This window comes from Bombina bombina, chromosome 6, assembly GCF_027579735.1.
Source record: "Bombina bombina isolate aBomBom1 chromosome 6, aBomBom1.pri, whole genome shotgun sequence".
NCBI classification, from domain to species: Eukaryota; Metazoa; Chordata; class Amphibia; order Anura; family Bombinatoridae; genus Bombina; species Bombina bombina.
In genome coordinates this window covers 445,122,576-445,142,209 of record NC_069504.1, presented here as the reverse complement: position 1 = coordinate 445,142,209, position 19,634 = coordinate 445,122,576, and the positions used below count along the sequence as shown (strand labels likewise).

At 40.1% G+C, this 19,634-nt stretch overlaps 1 protein-coding gene across 3 annotated transcripts in view; it reads left to right on the top strand.

The window, feature by feature from the left end:
* The window catches only part of C6H5orf24 (chromosome 6 C5orf24 homolog), a 109,837-nt gene extending 93,807 nt beyond the window's left edge, over positions 1-16,030 (top strand). For 2 of the 3 annotated variants that reach the window (XM_053717208.1, XM_053717207.1), the window contains exon 3: positions 11,328-16,030. In XM_053717208.1, the coding sequence (XP_053573183.1) occupies positions 11,328-11,891 (564 nt within the window). In that variant the 3' untranslated portion in view covers positions 11,892-16,030. The remainder of the gene's footprint in view (positions 1-11,327) is intronic. The other variant, XM_053717209.1, reaches the window with a different exon arrangement.
* Positions 16,031-19,634: the final 3,604 nt, after the last annotated feature.

Genomic DNA, 19,634 nt, shown 5'->3' with positions numbered 1-19,634 from the left:
GACTGTTGAAACCAGAGAACTTCAGTTGGGGGTAACAGTTTGCAGACTCATCTGCTTCAGGTATGACTAGTCTCCTTCTAACAACACAGGCTAATGCTAGATGACAGTCATTTTTCCCCTCAGGGAAACCGGTAAGCCATTTTCTCTTGTTAAGTGTATCCAGTCCACGGATCATCCATTACTTATGGGATATTCTCCTTCCCAACAGGAAGTTGCAAGAGATCACCCATAGCAGAGTTGCTATATAGCTCCTCCCCTAACTGCCATATCCAGTCATTCTCTTGCAACTCTCAACATAGAAGGAGGTCCGCGAGAGGAGTGGTGTTTTATTTCTTCAATCAAAAGTTTGTTATTTTTAAATGGCACCGGAGTGTGCTGTTTTTCTCTCAGGCAGTATTTGGAAGAAGAATGCCTGCGTTTTTTCTATGATCTTAGCAGAAGTAACTAAGATCCACTGGCTGTTTTCTCACACATTCTGAGGAGTGAGGTAAACTTCAGATGGGGGACAGTGTGCAGGTTTTCCTGCAAATGAGGTATGTGCAGTAAAATATTTTTCTAAGGAATGGAATTGACTAAGAAAATGCTGCTGTTACCAAATGAATGTAAGTAAAGCCTTAATGCAGTGAAAGCGACTGTTAGCAGGCTTATTAATGTATGTGCAGTAAAACAATTTTCTAAGGAATGGAATTGACTAAGAAAATGCTGCTGTTACCAAATTAATATAAGTAAAGCCTTAATGCAGTGAAAGCGACTGTTAGCAGGCTTATTAATGTATGTGCAGTAAAGTAATTTTCTAAGGAATGGAATTGACTATGAAAATGCTGCTGATACTGAAATAATCTAATTTAAGCCTTAATGCAGGGAAAGCAAGACAGGCTTATTAATAGAGATACATACTCTTTAAAAGAAGGTTGTTTTAAAAACGTTTGCTGGCATGTTTAATCGTTTTTTTGAGGTACATTGGTGATAAGGTTTATTGGGGCATAATTTTTCCACATGGCAAAATTTGTTTCTCTTAAAGGCACAGTAACGTTTTTTATATTTGCTTGTTAACTTGATTTAAAGTGTTTTCCAAGCTTACTAGTCTCATTATTAGTCTGTTCTAACATGTCTGACATAGAGGAAGCTCTGTGTTCATTATGTTTAAAAGCCATGGTGGAACCCCATTTTAGAATGTGTACCAGATGTACTGATTTCATGTTAAACAATAAAGATCATTTTTTGTCTTTAAAAACATTATCACCAGAGGATTCTGTCGAGGGGGAAGTTATGCCGTCTAACTCTCCCCACGTGTCAGACTCTTCGACTCCCGCTCCAGGGATTCACGCTCAAATGGCGCCTAGTACATCAAGGGCGCTTATAGCGTTTATTTTACAAGACATGGCGAAAGTTATGAATAATACTCTGGGAGCGGTATTAGTCAGACTACCTGAAATTAAAGGAAAGCGAGATAGCTCTGGGGATAGATACAGAGCATACAGATGCGTCAAGAACCATGTCTGTTACTTCCTCACTATATGCAGTGGGTCATATTTGTGATTCAGGGGAGAAAATTTAACCTGATTCCTATATTTCTATATTTAAAATTTATGCTTAAGATCCTCCACTTGTTGCTCAGGGAGGTTTTAGCAGCTCTGAATGACTGGTTTACAATTACAGTGCTAGAAATTGTGTAGACTGAATAGATACTATACAGTGCCGGTGTGTACTGATGTTTCTTTCAATACCTAAAGAGGTTTACAGAAATTATTAATAAGGAATGGGATAGACCAGGTGTGCCGTTCTCTTCCCCTCCTATTTTTAGAAAACTGTTTCTAACAGATGCCACCACACGGAAACTTATGGCAGACGGTCCCTAAGGTGGAGAGAAGAGTTTCTACTCTAGCTAAGCGTATCACTAGCCCTGTCGAGGACAGTTGTGTTTTTTTAGAAAATGTTTATTCAACAAGGTTTTATCCTGTAGCCCCTTGCATGCATTGCTTTTGTCACTGCTGCTGCGGCGTTCTGGTTTGAGTCTCTGGTTGAGGCTTTACAGGTAGCGACTCCATTGAATGAATACTTGACAAGCTTAGAGCACTTAAGCTAGCCAATTCCTTTTTTTCTGATGCCTTGTTTTCTTTTGACTAAACTAACGGCTAAGAATTCTGTTTTTACTATGCTGGCGCGCACAGCGCTAGGGCTTATATTATGGTCAGCTGTCGTGACTTTAATAAATAAGCTACTTAACTCCTTTTCAAGAGCCTGGTTTGAAGGAGATTATTACTAATATCACTGGAGGAAAAGGTAATGCCCTTCCTCAGGAAAAAAAGTCTAATTTTCGAAACTCCAAGACGGTCTGGTGACAACCAGACCTGGAACAAAGATAAGCAGGCCAAGGAGCCTGCTGCTGCCTCTAAGACAGCAGGTAGAACGGCTCCCTATCCGGTAATGGATCCTGTAGGGGGCAGACTTTCATCTTTCGCCCAGGCGTGGACGTGAGAGAGAGACCCAGGATCCCTGGGCATTGGAAATTATATCCCAGAGATATCTTCTGGATTTCAAAGCTTCCCCCAAAGGAGGGGAGATTTCACCTTTCACTATTATCTGCAAACCAGATAAAGAAAGAGGCATTCTTACACTGTGTACGTGACCCATCCAGTTCCAGGGGAGGAACAGGGATAGAGTTTGTGGTTCCCAAGGAGAGGGAACCTTCAAATCTATTTTGGATTTAAAGATCTTAAACAAATTCCTCAGAATTCCATCATTTAAGTTGGAAACTATTCGTACCATCTTAACTATGATCCAGGAGAGTCACTAGAGGGCTACAATGGATTTGAAGGATGCTTATCCTCACATTACGATGCAGAAAGATTACCATCGGTTTTTCAGGTTGCCTTTTTAAACAGGCATTACCAGTTTTGTAGTTCTTTCCTTTAGGGTTAACTACAGCCCCAAGAATCTTTATAGAGGTTCTGGGGTCGCTTTGGCGGTCCTTAGGCTGCGGGCATAGAAGTGGCCCCTTATTTAGACGACATCCTGATACAGGCGTCAAACATCCAAGTTGCCAAGTCTCATACGGACGTAGTACTGGCATTTCTGAGATCGCATGGGTGGAAAAGTGAACAGGAAGAGTTCTCTATCTCCAATCTCAAGGGTTTCCCTCCTAGGGATTCTGATAGAAATGAAAATTTACCTGACGGAGTCCAGGTTGTCAAAGTTTCTAAATTTCTGTTGTGTTCTTCATTCCATCCGCGCCCTTTGGTGGCTCAGTATATGAATGTAATTGGCTTAATGGTTGCGGCAAGGGACATAGTACCGTTTGCACGCCTTCATTTCAGACCGCTGCAACTATGCAGACTCAGTCAGAGGAACGGGGATTACACAGATTTGTTCTCCTGTTAAATCTGGACCAAGAGACCAGAGATTCTCTTCTCTGGGGACTATCTCGGGTCCATCTGTCCAAGGGTATGACTTTCCGCAGGTCAGATGGGACAATTGTTACAACAGATGCCAGCCTTTTAAGTTGGGATACAGTCTGGAACTCCCTGAAGGCTCAGGGATAGTGGACTCAGGAGGAGACCCTCCTTCTAAGGTATATTCTAGAACTGGGAGCGGTATTCTATGCTCTTCAGACTTGGCCTCAGTTAGCAACTCTGAGGTACATCATTTTTCAGTCGGACAATATCACGACTGTGACTTACATCATCCATCAAGGGGGAACATAGTTTCCTAGCGATGTTAGCAGTCTTAAAATAATTCACTGGACAGAGACTCTCTCTTGTCTGTCAGCTATCCATATCCCAGGTGTTGAGAACTGGGAGGCGGATTTTCTAAGTCGTCAGACTTTTCATCTGGAGGAGTGGGATTCCCTCCGGAGGTGTTTACACAAGATCAAGCAGGAGAGTGCTTTGGTGTTTTTGGCAGCGCCTGCGTGGCCACGCAGGACCTGGTATACAGATCTGGTGGACATGTCATCCTTTCCACCACGGTCTCTGTTTCTGAGACAGGACCCTCTACCTCAGGGTCTTTTCAACCATCTAAATATAACTAATCTGAGATGGACTGCCTGGAGACTGAACGCTTGATGTTATCAAAGCATGACTTCTCCGAGTCAGTCATTGATACTTTAATACAGGCATGAAATCCTGTCTCTAGGAAAATTAACATAGATATGGTGTAAATATCTTATTGTTATGAATCCAAGGGTTACTCATGGAGTAAATTTGGGATTCCAAGGATATTATCTTTTCTCCACGATGATTATGAGAAAAGGGTTGTCAGCTAGTTCCTTAAAAGGACAGATTTCTACTCTGTCTATTCTTTTGCACAAGCGTCTGGCAGGTATTCTAGATGTTCAGGCATTTGGTCAGGTTTTGGTTAGAACCAAGCCTGTGTTTAAAACTGTTGCTCCGCCATGGAGCTTAAACCTGGTTCTTAAGGTTCTTCAAGGAGTTCCGTTTGAACCTTTTTCATTCCATAGATATCAAACTTTTATCTTGGAAAGTTCCTTTTTGGTAGCTATTTCCTCGGCTCGTAGAGTCTCCGAGTTATCTGCGTTACAATGTAATTCTCCTTATCTGGTCCTCCTTACGGATAAGGTGGTCCTGTGTACCAACCTGGGTTTTTACCTAAGGTGGTATCTAACAAGAATATCACTCAAGAAATTGTTGTTCCATTCTTGTACCCTTATCCTTCTTCAAAGAAGGAACGTCTATTACACACTTTGGACGTGGTTCGTCCTTTAACGTTTTACTTACAAGCTACTACAGATCTTCATCAAACATTCACCTTGTTTGTTGTCTATTCTGGTAAGAGGAGAGGTCAAAGACTTCAGCAACCTCTCTGTCTTTTGGTTTTAAAAAAAAAAGCACAATTCATTTAGCTTAGGAGACTGCTGGACAGCAGCCTCCTGAAGGGATTACAGCTCATTCTACTAGAGCTATGGTTTTCACTTGGGCCTTTTTAAAAATGAGGCTTCTGTTGAACAGATTTACATGACGGAGTCTTGGTCTGTGTTTTATACTTTTTCAAATTTAACAAATTTGATTCTTTGCTTCTTCGGAGGCTATTTTTGGGAGAAAGGGTTTTTATAGGCAGTGGTAACTTCCGTTTAAGTACCTGCCTTGTCCCTCCCATCATCCGTGTACTTTAGCTTTGGTATTGGTATCCCATAAGTAATGGATGATCCGTGGACTGGATACAATTAACAAGAGAAAACATAATTTATACTTACCTGATAAATTTATTTCTCTTGTAGTGTATCCAGTCCACGGCCCGCCCTGTCCTTTTAAGGCAGGTAATTTTTTCATTTAAACTACAGTCACCACTGCACCCTATGGTTTTTCCTTTCTCTGCATGTTTTCGGTCGAATGACTGGATATGGCAGTTAGGGGAGGAGCTATATAGCAACTCTGCTATGGGTGATCTCTTGCAACTTCCTGTTGGGAAGGAGAATATCCCCTTTTTGATTTTTATGCTGGTAGACACTGTTAGGGGCCAAATCGATTGGTTTTTATTACAATATGATGGCATTTGAAATGTTTTATAAGCTCATATACACTTGGGGACGTTTTTTATTGATCTGGCTTGTTTTAGACACCTAAATCTAGTCAGGAAGGCCCCTTCACACTAGTGTACTGAGGGAGAAGGCCTCATTTTGGCACTTCAGCTGTGCAGTTGATTTCAAGGCAGTGCATGCAGTTTCATGTGAGAGGGTCCTGTGGCTCAGAAAGTGTCTCCAGAAGGCTTATGTCTGTGGATGGTTGGCCCCTAAGGAAGGTAAAAGCTGCAGCAATGCTGTAGCAGGGATTGTGGTGTATAAAAACGGTTAAATCCAACAATTAGCTCCGGTTTGCTTGTTTTAAGAGCTAGAGTCTCCATATTTGCTGTGCAATGCTTTCTAAGCATTAAGACACTGGGGTCCAAATTCCATAAAAATCGGATATTGCCTTCATAGTTTTTTGAACATTCAGAAATAAAGTGTGTCATTTTATTATTTAAATAGACAGTAACGTTTTTGTTTAAAATCGTTTTTATTGCATTGTTTGCCTGCCTAAATCTGTTTAACATGTCTGTGCCATCAGATAACCTATGTTCTGTGTGTATAGAGACAAATGTGGTTCCCGCTTCGAGTGTTTGTGAAAATTGTGCCATAGCGTCCAAACAAAATCAGGACAGCTCTGTTACATTTCATAATGTTGCCCAAGATGACTTATCTAATGAAGGTAGTGGGGATAGTTCTACATCCTCTCCTTCTGTGTCTACACCAGCTTTGCCCGCGCAGGCGACACCTAGCGCGCCAGTGCTTATTTCTATGCAACAATTAACAGCAGTAGTGGATAATTCTATAGCAAATCTTTTATCCAAACTGCCAGCATTTCAGAGAAAGCGTGATTGTTCAGTTTTAAATACAGATAAAAAGGATGAACAATCAGACGCTGACGATGCCTTATCTATTTTACCCTCACATCAATCGGAATTGGCTGTGAGGGAAGGGCTGTCTGAGGGTGAAATTTCAGACTCAGGAAAAAATTTCTCAACAGGCAGAACCTGATATAGTAGCATTTAAGTTTAAGCTAGAACATCTCCGCGCTTTGCTTAAGGAGGTATTAGCTACTCTGGATAACTGTGATTCTATGGTAGTACCAGAGAAGTTGTGCAAATTGGACAAATTTTTTGAGGTCCCAGTGCACGACGACGCTTTTCCAATGCCCAAGAGGGAAGCGAACATAGTGGAAAAGGAGTGGGAGAAGCCAGGTGTACCCTTTGCCCCACCTCCTATATTTAAGAAAATGTTTCCCATAGTAGACCCTAGAAGGGACAAATGGCAGACGGCCCCGAAGGTTGAGGGAGCTGTTTCAACACTAGCGAAGCGCACAACTATTCCTATAGAGGAAAAGATCCTATGGATAAAAAATTGGAAGGATTGCTTAAAAAGATTTTTGTTCAGCAAGGGTTCATCCTTCAACCAGCTACGTGTGTTATTACTGTCACTTCAGCGGCGTCCTTTTGGTTCGAGGAACTAGAAAGGTCGCTCCAGAAAGAGACTTCCTATGAAGAAGTCATGGACAGAATTCACGCATTAAAGTTAGCTAATTCCTTTATATTGGATGCCGCCTTTCAAATAACGAAATTGGCGGCGAAAAACTCTGCTATAGTAGCGCGGAGGGCGCTTTGGCTAAAATCCTGGTCGGCAGATGTGTCGTCCAAGACTAAGTTACTTAATATTCCTTTCAAGGGTAAGACCCTTTTTGGGCCGAAATTGAAGGAAATTATTTCAGACATCACTGGGGGTAAGGGCCATGCCCTCCCACAGGATAGGCCTTTTAAGGCTAAGAACAAGTCTAATTTTCGTTCCTTTCGCAATTTCAGGAACGGACCGGCTAATAACTCCACTGCCGCTAGACAAGAAGGTAACGCGGCCCAGCCCAAACCCGCTTGGAAGCCCATGCAAGGCTGGAACAAGGGTAAACAGACCAAGAAACCTGCTGCTGCTACCAAGACAGCATGAAGGGGTAGCCCCCGATCCGGGACCGGATCTGGTAGGGGGCAGACTATCTCTCTTCGCTCAGGCTTGGGCAAGAGATGTTCTGGATCCCTGGGCACTAGAGATAGTCTCCAAGGGATACCTGCTAGAGTTCAAGGGACTTCCTCCAAAGGGAAGGTTCCACCTGTCTCGCTTATCTTCAGACCAGATAAAGAAACAGGCATTCTTATATTGTGTAAGAGACCTATCAAAGATGGGAGTGATAAACCCAGTCCCCTCCGGGGAACAAGGTCTAGGTTTTTACTCAAACCTGTTTGTGGTTCCCAAAAAAGAGGGAACTTTCAGGCCAATTCTGGATTTAAAGATATTAAACAAGTTCCTCAGAGTTCCATCCTTCAAAATGGAAACCATTCGGACAATCTTGCCGACAATCCAGCAGGGTCAATTTTTGACTACCGTGGATCTAAAGGATGCGTATCTGCATATCCCAATCCACAAAACTCATCATCAGTTCCTGAGGTTCGCCTTTCTGGACAAACATTACCAGTTTGTGGCTCTTCCATTCGGTTTAGCCACCGCTCCCAGAATTTTCACAAAGGTGCTAGGGTCCCTTCTAGCGGTCCTAAGGCCGAGGGGCATCGCCGTAGCACCTTATCTAGACGACATCCTAATCCAAGCGTTGTCTCTTTCCAAAGCAAGGGCCCACACAGACATTGTGTTGGCTTTTCTCAGATCTCACGGGTGGAAGGTGAACATAGAAAAAAGTTCACTGTCACCGTCCACAAGGGTTCCTTTTCTGGGAACAATAATAGATTCTGTGGAAATGAAGATCTTCCTGACAGAAGCCAGAAAGATAAAGCTTCTAAACGCTTGTCGAGTTCTTCATTCTATTCCTCAACCCTCCATAGCTCAGTGCATGGAAGTAATAGGACTAATGGTCGCAGCAATGGACGTGGTTCCTTTTGATCGAATTCATCTAAGACCATTACAGCTGTGCATGCTCAATCAGTGGAATGGGGACTATACAGACTTGTCTCCCCAAATTCAAGTAGACCAGGTAACCAGGGACTCACTTCTCTGGTGGTTGACCCAGGATCACCTGTCTCAGGGAATGAGTTTCCGCAGACCGGAGTGGGTCATCGTCACGACCGACGCCAGCCTCTTGGGATGGGGCGCGGTCTGGGACTCGCTGAAAGCTCAGGGCCTATGGTCTCGGGAAGAGTCGCTTCTCCCGATAAACATTTTGGAACTAAGAGCAATATTCAATGCGCTCCTGGCTTGGCCTCAGCTAGCGGAAGCCAGGTTCATAAGATTTCAGTCGGACAACATAACGACTGTTGCGTACATCAATCATCAGGGGGGAACAAAGAGTTCCCTAGCGATGAAGGAAGTAACCAAGATCATCCAGTGGGCAGAGAATCACTCCTGCCATCTTTCTGCTATTCACATCCCAGGAGTAGACAACTGGGAGGCGGACTATTTGAGTAGTCAGACTTTCCATCCGGGGGAGTGGGAACTCCACCCGGAGGTCTTTGCTCAGTTAACCCAATTATGGGGCATTCCAGACATGGATCTAATGGCGTCCCATCAGAACTTCAAGATTCCTTGCTACGGGTCCAGATCCAGGGATCCCAAGGCGACTCTAGTGGATGCATTAGTGGCGCCTTGGTCGTTCAACCTAGCGTATGTGTTTCCACCGTTTCCTCTCCTTCCCAGGCTCATAGCCAGGATCAAACAGGAGAAGGCCTCGGTGATTCTGATAGCTCCTGCGTGGCCATGCAGGACTTGGTATGCAGACCTGGTGAATATGTCATCGGCTCCACCATGGAAGCTACCTTTGAGACAGGATCTTCTAGTACAAGGTCCATTCGAACATCCAAATCTAGTTTCTCTGCAGCTGACTGCTTGGAAATTGAACGCTTGATTTTATCCAAGCGTGGGTTTTCGAATTCTGTGATAGATACTCTGGTCCAAGCCAGAAAACCTGTGACTAGAAAGATTTACCATAAAATATGGAAAAAATATATCTGCTGGTGTGGATCCAAGGGATTCTCCTGGAGTAAGATTAAAATTCCAAGGATTCTCTCCTTTCTCCAAGAAGGTTTGGATAAAGGGTTGTCAGCTAGTTCTCTAAAAGGACAGATTTCTGCTTTATCTGTCTTGTTACACAAACGACTGGCAGCTGTGCCAGATGTACAAGCTTTTGTTCAGGCTTTGGTTAGAATCAAGCCTGTTTACAGACCCATGACTCCTCCTTGGAGTCTAAATTTAGTTCTTTCAGTTCTTCAAGGGGTTCCGTTTGAACCTTTACATTCCATAGATATTAAGTTATTATCTTGGAAAGTTCTTTTTTTGGTTGCTATTTCTTCTGCTAGAAGAGTTTCTGAATTATCTGCTTTGCAATGTAATCCACCCTATCTGGTTTTCTATTCAGATAAGGTTGTTTTGCGTACTAAGCCTGGTTTTCTTCCAAAAGTTGTTTCCAACAAGAATATTAACCAGGAAATAGTTGTTCCTTCTTTGTGTCCGAATCCAGTTTCAAAGAAGGAACGTTTATTACACAATTTAGATGTTGTTCGTGCTTTAAAGTTCTATTTAGAAGCAACAAAAGATTTTAGACAAACCTCATCTTTGTTTGTCGTTTACTCTGGTAAGAGGAGAGGTCAAAAAGCTACTGCTACCTCTCTCTCTTTCTGGCTGAAAAGCATTATCCGATTGGCTTATGAGACTGCCGGACGGCAACCTCCTGACCGAATCACAGCTCACTCTACTAGGGCTGTGGCTTCCACATGGGCCTACAAGAACGAGGCTTCTGTTGATCAGATATGTAAGGCAGCGACTTGGTCTTCTCTGCACATTTTTGCCAAATTCTACAAATTTGATACTTATGCTTCTTCGGAGGCTATTTTTGGGAGAAAGGTTTTGCAAGCCGTGGTGCCTTCCATTTAGGTAACCTGATTTGCTCCCTCCCTTCATCCGTGTCCTAAAGCTTTGGTATTGGTTCCCACAAGTAATGGATGACGCCGTGGACCGGACACACCAATGTTGGAGAAAACAGAATTTATGCTTACCTGATAAATTACTTTCTCCAACGGTGTGTTCGGTCCACGGCCCGCCCTGGTTTCCTAATCAGGTTGGACAATTTTTTCTTTATACACTACAGTCACCACGGCACCCTATAGTTTCTCCTTTTTCTCCTAACCGTCGGTCGAATGACTGGGGGGCGGAGCCAGAGGGGGAGCTATATGGACAGCTCTTGCTGTGTGCTCTCCTTGCCTTTCCCTGTGGGGGAGAATATTTCCCACAAGTAATGGATGACGCCGTGGACCGGACACACCGTTGGAGAAAGTAATTTATCAGGTAAGCATAAATTCTGTTTTTTGGTGAACAACCTGGGTTGATCTTGCTGATTGGTGGTTAAATTCACCCACCAATAAACAAGTGCTGTCCAGGGTGCTAAACCAAAAAAATAGCTTAGATGCTTTCTTTTTCAAATAAAGATAGCAAGAGAACAAATAAAAATTGATAATCGGAGTAAATTAGAAAGTTGCTTAAAATTGCATTCTCTGTCTGAATCATGAAAGAAAAAATGTGGGTTCAGTGTCCCTTTAAGTAATAGTTGAATGGTAATGCACATTTGACTATATTACTGTAAAATAGCTGTAATAACAGCTAAATAACTAAAATAAAATGTAATCTTAGTCAATTTGTTAATTGCTGAAAAATGTCACAATTGATAAATGAAAGAAATGTTGGCCAACTTTAAAAACTGTCTCACTGTCTTTACTAGTAAGTTATTCAAGTACTGTTTATCTCAAAGAATGAAAAGAAGCTAATTGCATATATACTTTTCTCATTCCAGAAAATGATGCGACCAGTCACTAGCGGTACTGTTTCATTCTGTACAAGCGGCAAGTCCTCATGTCTTAATGATGACCGTATGAGGAGTGTGGATCAATTTGGCTTGTATACCACTCAGCAAAGCAAGTACACCCATTCTGTCAGTCATAAGACCATTTCTTGCCAGACTCAAGAAACCATAAATGAGGCACACTTGCAAACCACAAGCAGCAGGGATCTGGAGACAAAAGGTGATGGAAAGAAAAAGAAGAATCTGGGCAGATCTGGGAAGCGAGGAAGGCCTTCTGGGACCACCAAATTAGCAGGGTACAGAACCAGCACTGGAAGACCATTAGGAACCACCAAAGCTGCTGGATTTAAGACAAGTCCGGGCAGACCCTTGGGCACAACCAAAGCTGCTGGATACAAAGTCAGCCCAGGGAGACCTCCAGGTAGCATTAAAGCTCTATCGCGGCTTGCAAACCTAGGTTACCCAAGTAACAATGCAGCATTCCCATACCCCTCAGCAATTAGCAGAGGACTACATTCTGCTGTGGAATCCAGCATCAAACATCCCATTGAGTAGCTTTGTGTGAATGTGTATATATTAGCATAAAACATAAAGAATCGCCAGATGTTTGTTTATATAGCTATCATGTGGTCTTAAATTTTATATAAGCAAATTTTCTGCTCACATAATTTAAACTTTACAATTTTACAGAAAAGAAAGAAAATGAGCAGGATATTTAGTATAAGCCATGTGACCTACATACATGGTACAAAAAAATGAAAATTCTTATCATTTTACTGGCTTGTAATATTTATTTTTAGTGTGTGTGTGTTTAAATATGCATGTTGAGGTAGAGTACGGAATAATTTATAGTTCTTTGTAGAGAATTGTGGCAGCACATTTTGTTTAAACATGTCACATATGAACTGGTAAAAGAGTCCTATGACACCAAGGAAATATTTCATAATGTGTATTATACAATATCTTTATAATTTACAGTATAAATGAAAAAAATGTATGCTAGCTATTTTTAGTTAAACTAAGCAAAAAGCCAAAAATAAAACACCCAGTCAAGGGCATGTAGTATGTCCTAAGTATCCTAATGCCAGTCGAGCACAGGTCTATTCTAGCCAAAGAAAACTTTTTGAAGAGCTTGGCTTAAATTTGTTTGCATTCTGAATTTATGCAGTTTTTTTCAATCCATCAGTCAGTTGCTTGGTTTACTTTTCTATTGTTATAAATCTAGACAAGCAGTTTGAGACAGTGCAACGAACGCTAAACGGTGTAATTGGTAGATGTTTAGACCACTAGCATAAAAAAAAAGAAGAAAAAAAAGCGCTTAGTGATAGGAGATAATCTTTGTGTATATTGAGTATGTTGAGAGACAAAATAAATGTGAGAATTACTGGGGAGAATATGTTTGGTTGTGGTTTATGCATCCAGGGTAATAATTATAAACTGCTAAGCCCCAAGGCAAAATCTGAGACCAGATCCTGCACCACATACACAAGCAAATGTGTTCAGGAGCCCATTAGTAAACCTACCCCTTGCAGTCATGTCCATGTATACAGGCTTCTTTCTATGATCAGTGCTATGTGTAGTTGGGTCTAAAGTCAGTTGAGGTAAATACTTTACTTTGTTTTAATAACACAAGATGACAATCTGTTGCTGATTTGATTGAAAGGATACTTTGCCTGATTAAGAAAAGATGTCATGTTTCATACCTTTTTTATCAGGAAAAAAGCAGCAAGCCTTCATGGGTTCCAGTGATGCATAGGACAAAATGGTCTGGACTTTACAGTAAGAGGTGTCCATGTTATATATTGTGGACATTTTTAACAGTCACATGCAGCTAATGAAATGACTTTACCAACATTTTTCAGGTGATAATAACTGTAAAAATTTGCTCAGCTGGATGTTTTTTTTTTTCTTTCTTTCTGGCAGCTAAATGGTTACAGTTGCTGATTTATGTAGTTAAAGCAGCAGTCCTGTCCAATTGAGTAACATCATGTAAATACTATCAAACTTTTTTTTAAATATTGGGGTTTGTATTTGTCTTAATAACGCTTTGCAATTTAAGTATCACTACTAGCACAGAAATGTGTGCTAAGTTGACCCAAATTAATAATTATATGTTATTATTATTATTATTATTATTATTAATAATAATAATAATAACAATGCAATTTATTGTAAGTATTCTCAGAACTATTTGGGTATTATTATTATTCTTCTTCAATGATCAGTGTAACTAAGCAGGAGTATTGCTTTAACTTAACAACAATATAAAAATGCTGCTTTTCTTACACGTTCCTTTCATAAAGTGGAGAATGTGTGAATGATTTTATAAGTGTTTGATTTTAATATTAATATGCTCATCAACAAAAAGAATGCCTCTTTAAATTGTATTTGTAAAAGGTTCCTACTTTAAGTAAGGAAAAAGATACATTTGGAATGTTTTCCCAACCTTATATCTGAATATGCTATATGTTAACATTGACTTTGTCCGGCTCATGATCTCTAAAAGTGAATGGTGTCTCTCTTAATTTCTATTTTAAATATATTCTTTTATTCGATTAATGTAATTCATGTACTTGTAACTTACGCAGAAAGCATCTGCTTTATATCACTTTGTTTGCTAAAATAATGGACTTTTCGACTCAACACTCATGGAGCTACTACTGTGATTCAGAGACCTGTGGAACCATCTAGAAGGGACCTGCATCGGGTTCAGCTCAAATGAAGTGATGCAACTCAATGTGTTCACTTGTTCTACAAAACAAAATATCCTCTTGGAAGCTCTAAAACTGACTACATTTATAGCAGTTATTTTGGAGAAAGGACTCCAACGCCTCAGGAAGGCTTCTTGATTGGGAAAAAAAAATCCCTTTTGACATTCTGTTTTAAAAGAAATACTGTTTGTTTTATTTTTACTATGACTGTCTTGTCATCTATCTTTGAAAACGTCAAAAAGGGACCTGAGTTATTTGCTATCTTATATGTATAGATAACATTATCTTAAATATATATATAAACTCTAAAGAAAAAAAAAATCACCTCAAATGATAAACATATGAGCACATTACCCTTGAATGGTAAACTTCAAATTATATTAATTCTTTCAATTTTGTGTCATTTCTCATATTGTGAAGTCACATGGTAATAGGGTAAATGTTTGCGTGTGTGTGTAAATAACAAAATATTTGCCACAGTTTTGCATACTTAAGAATGGAAAATCATTTTACTGGATGTCAAGATTAAAAAAAAAGGCGAAGAGGTTTCTTTTTTCCGACCACAAAATAATAAACCCTCAAAGTACAAATGTAGTTGCTGAACACATTTTTATGTGTATATCTATCCCCGCATTGACACAGCTGTCACACATTTCTGTTTAGCTTTCCCTTTTGCAAAATGTATTTCCTGTGTGTGTATGTATATATATATATATATATATATATATATATATAGATATATATATATATATATATTTGTGTGTGTTTATATATAATTATTATTAGAATATTAGAATATGTTTAATCTTTTAGTTGCTGTAAGCATACAAGGCTGCTGTCAATTGAAAATTTTAACGCAACCATAAACTGTCATTTTAGTATAAAATAACAGGTTTAAGCCTGCAAATTTGAATTAGGTGGAATGTTTATGGAAAAGAAAGGATTTGGTAGAAAAGTTAGAAAAAAATGTCAATAGATCAGTTTTTGTTGCAGGTATTACATTTGAAGTATTACCTTCTAAGAGGGGTGTTCTCTTGAGTTCTGAAACAGTTAACCTTGTGAGACAGTTTCTTTAGCCAAAAAAAAAGTGTTTAATTGATTCTACATACAAATATGGCAGGTGACCACAGTTTCATGTATTACATTTGTAATATATTTTTTATACCTAAACATAATCTTACTGTCATTTTTTTATTACATCCTGATTTGTAGTTCATGCTAATATTTTCAGATTCCACTGGTGTATATGGATTACAGCAAAAAAAAAAAAAAAGTGGAGGGAATATTTATGGCAAGAGAACTATTAATTAAAATTCTTAATTGTAAAATGTGTTTGGGCTGTGTTGAACTCTTGTTGTAGCCTGTTATATTACATCCTGCATGTTTACTAGAAACTCTTCTTGGGACTACTCAGTGCTGCCTTTTCTAGATACTTTAAATATTTTTATAGAGCAGTAAGTTTCAGCAAGGTTGTGATGAAGTATCCAGCTGAGAATGACTGTGTCCCATACCAGTCATGGTATCTCTCTGTGACTATAAGCTCTTTAGTATAGTCTATATCTACATTTTTTTTTATAAAATTGCATAACTTTGAATATTTGGATTGTTATAGATCTATATAAAGTAGGCATGGGCATGTAGGCAGCGACATTTGGCTATTTTCAGTGCAAATGCAGATCTTTGTGTGTTGCACTTTCATACTGATTTATCTGAAAATAGCTGAATGCCGCTGCCTACAGCCATATTCGGCGTATGTTTAGCAATCGAATGCTGAATCTCAACTTTCTCCCATGCCTAATATAAAATGAAATCAGGCTTTCAAATGCGAACATATGCCAAGAAAGTTAAGGAAGGAACTGGTCTGGTGTAATGTGTGCTACATGTTAATTATTTTTTACCCACAATCAAAGATTCTTTTTTTTTATTTTATTTTTTATTTGTCTAGTTGATGTAATTTCCTAATAAACGTATTGTTGACAACGAGTATTGCCATTCTTTGAGGTTGTTATATTTAAACTTCCTCTTCGACTTCTTTTTATAGAATTACAATTAGATTGTTTGTTTGTGTAAGAGTGGTTACAAATTCAATTAAACAGTAGCTAATATGATATGGGAATCATTTTACTAAAATTACACATCTAGAGGGTAAATACTGTGTGCATACAAAATGGCAGATGTAGATGCAAAGACCAGAGGGAATATACATTTCAAAAGTATACTTTCCTCTTGTATGTTATGTACATTCATGGAAACCATGCGCAGGATTGGCTGCCATAGTGAGATCACATAATCTGTACTGTCTTTCAATGTGAGGAGCAGCACAGCTTTTATGTATTTTTATTTGTCCTAGTGTATGCTGCACTTATGGATACGTTTTTTTCCTAGTTTCCATGCTTAAATAACAGGCAATTTTGACATTTTTTGTTCCTTATTGGTTTCACAATAATTATCCACTCTCTTTTTAACTACAACCATCCATATTATATACATTTTTTTTTAACAAGCAAAAATGCATTTTTTTTTATACCCTTTATAAATATTATAAATAGGAAGTTTTTTTACTTTAAATGGGGGATGGTGTATAGAAAAGACACATTTTTGTAGTTTTCTTTATAACCAATCCTATAAAAATAGTGTAGCTAGAGAAAAATACCTCAAAAATAGATTCATTATTTTGTCCTGACTTTAGGAATACCTCAAATGTCAGGTTACTGAGTAACTTATAGCAAATATAGGCCAAATACTACATGGATGGAATTATTAGTTTAATGCTAAAATTTGCTATGCTGTAAACTTAATAGCAGTCACCCAATCCAAAAATGTTATGCAAAATATATATTTGGAGAAATTAGGCACCCCAAGGTATTTGATAGAAAAAAGAGAAAATCCTTTGTACCTGAGGGATCCGATAAATCAACTTATATACAGTCGTCTGAGACAAGTGCCAAAATCATGATCAATACGTACTCAACCACCTTAAAGCATCAATATCAAAAGTCTGTTATAGTCTTTTAGCTCTCCAACTCGATAAATGTAACCATGTAAATTAATGACCCAGGCTCATTCATAGTTACTCAAATAGCAGCACACCTTCCTATTTCTCATGTGGAGATCAGACATCAGGAGCAGGTCGGGAGCTGGTCAGTATTAGGTACTCATCGATACATAGGCCAGAATTAGACTCGGCGTGTTGTGTTCCCAGTCCTGTAGTATGCAATTTATTAACGCGTGTTCTCCATAGACCAAACTCAACGCTGTCGGCTTTCTTCTATCGACACTCCACCATCTCCAGCAAAGTCATGCTCCTCCAAGCCACTATTGATTAGACCACCTCGGGGGGTGAAAATCTCATATGCTGTTGCCAAAAACAGTCCTGTGCTCTACTCGACACCCCAAACTGCCTGCTCATGCAAACACCAAATGTGAGGAGCACATCTGGGTTGTTTAGTGACTTGTAGCACTTCACGTTATATTATCATCTCTGTGAATATTTTTTATTATTCTAATTATTTTTATTTTAATTTACAATAATGATGATACAATAATAGTGGAATACATATTTACCTAGAGGGATTTTGACATTTTCAATTTAACCCTTTTATCGCAGAGGACAAAAAAAGTAAAATAAAAATACACTTTATTAAAATAAATGTATTAAATACACTTTATTAAAATACATTTTAACGGGGGTGGGGGGTGGAGTCAACTGCCGAGCTGAGTGGCAGCATTGAGAAAGGGCTCCACTGCAAAATACAAATATTTGATTAAAAATCTCGTGGAAAGTGAAAGATTTTACCTTCTTGGTTTTCTACTTAATAACCCACATACCAGCAGTATATATAAAGGGCACCTTGATTACCTTTCCACATCTAAAGTGGACGTCCTACCTAACCACCAGATCCTGTCCTGAACCGGCTCTTGAAATTGCTCCTGGAACTACAATGTAAGCCTCTGCTGACGACTCCGGAGGGACGGGGCTCTGCTCCGGAGCCATAGCCAGCACAGCAGACACTGACACAGGACTGAAGAAGGAGTTTCCGTGCAGACACGCTGACAGGTTGAGACCTCACACCTACAGGAGACCCAAGCAGCACCTACCAGGACAAAACCGCTTCCGACACACAGCTCATCCGAGCAAGAGGCTCCCCCTGCGCTCACCAGAGCGATTGGTCACATCCTACTAGAGAGGCCTAGGAACATCGGCGCCACACAGAGTGACCTGAACGGGCGCCATTTTGCCTTCCTCCCATACACGGCAGGCTCCGGCAGAGGTGAGGCCTTAGAGGAAAAACTAGGTATACATTTGTGTCCACAGAAAGGCCTGCCCTCCTCACCATGACATGGCGACCCACACAGAGCACTGAGCTAAGTAATTCTGATTACCTCACATCAACATTTAGGTATACAGGAGGGTGAAAATAGAAAACAGGGCCTAGTCTCTCTCCTTCCTTTCCCGTTGGCCCTTTTGCCCACGGGTCATACCCTCTCTCCTTTTACCCTACATTACTCAGAAGGAGCACCTCCCCAGGAGAGACTAACTTTGCCACCTTGGCCAACTCCTCCATTAAGCAGCTAACCTTAGGCTGGACTGCCTACAATAATTCGAGCCTAGAGCAACTGTCAAGAACCCTCCTTCCACATTGCACATTCCATCTGGTCAAGGTCCCACACCTTAAGAAGACCTGGTGACTTCAGATAGCAATTACACCGCCACTTCGAAATGCTCATTGTCTCCCTGAAAGGCCTTGGACCAGGGAGGATGGAAGAAAGTGTAAAGGCCTATGGGCACTCTAGGGGGCATTCATGGTCTATAGGCTCTAAAAATACTCTCTTCACATACTGGAGCTACAAAATTAATTGTTAACCAACGCAGCCATATCCCACCTGATTGGTTGTTTGCTATGCCCAATCCTAATAAAAATGGACTAAATCCCCCTTAGTGCTTAAGAAATTGGTAATGGATCATTTAAGAGCCAGTAGCTCGCAAGCTACCACACTAGTTAAAGAGGAAATTAATACCCCTCAAGCCCTCTCTGAAGATTCAATGACCTCTCTTCCAGAATCAACTGGCCATGCACCTACCGACATGATCGCCAACATAGTGGATACCCTCACACAGTGCATTAATGCATTGCAGGACACTTTAACAATTGCCATAAAGGGATCTGCTGCTGAACCTCACAGAGATATTGCAGCCATAGGGGAGAGGACTGACACCCTCGAGAGAAAACAAGAAGATTTGGCTGTAGATCAAGAAAACCTGCTCTCCTATTCACAGAATTTGACTACCCAGATATCTGATTTAGAGCTAAAACTATCAGACCTAGAGGACAGATCTAGGCGTAATAATTTGAGGTTTAGAGGTGTTCCTGAGGATATTCTACCTGCAGACTTGGAAAATTATGCCACTGAACTCTGCAAGTTCCTCCTCAAAGATATGGAGAGTCCAAATATTTTGATTGACAGAATTCACAGACCTCGGAATGTATCCACTGACAAACCGAGGGATGTTCTTGCCAGAATCCACTTTTTCACACATAAAGAAAAAATCCTGCGAGAACTGGCTAATAAACCTCAGCTTCCAGAT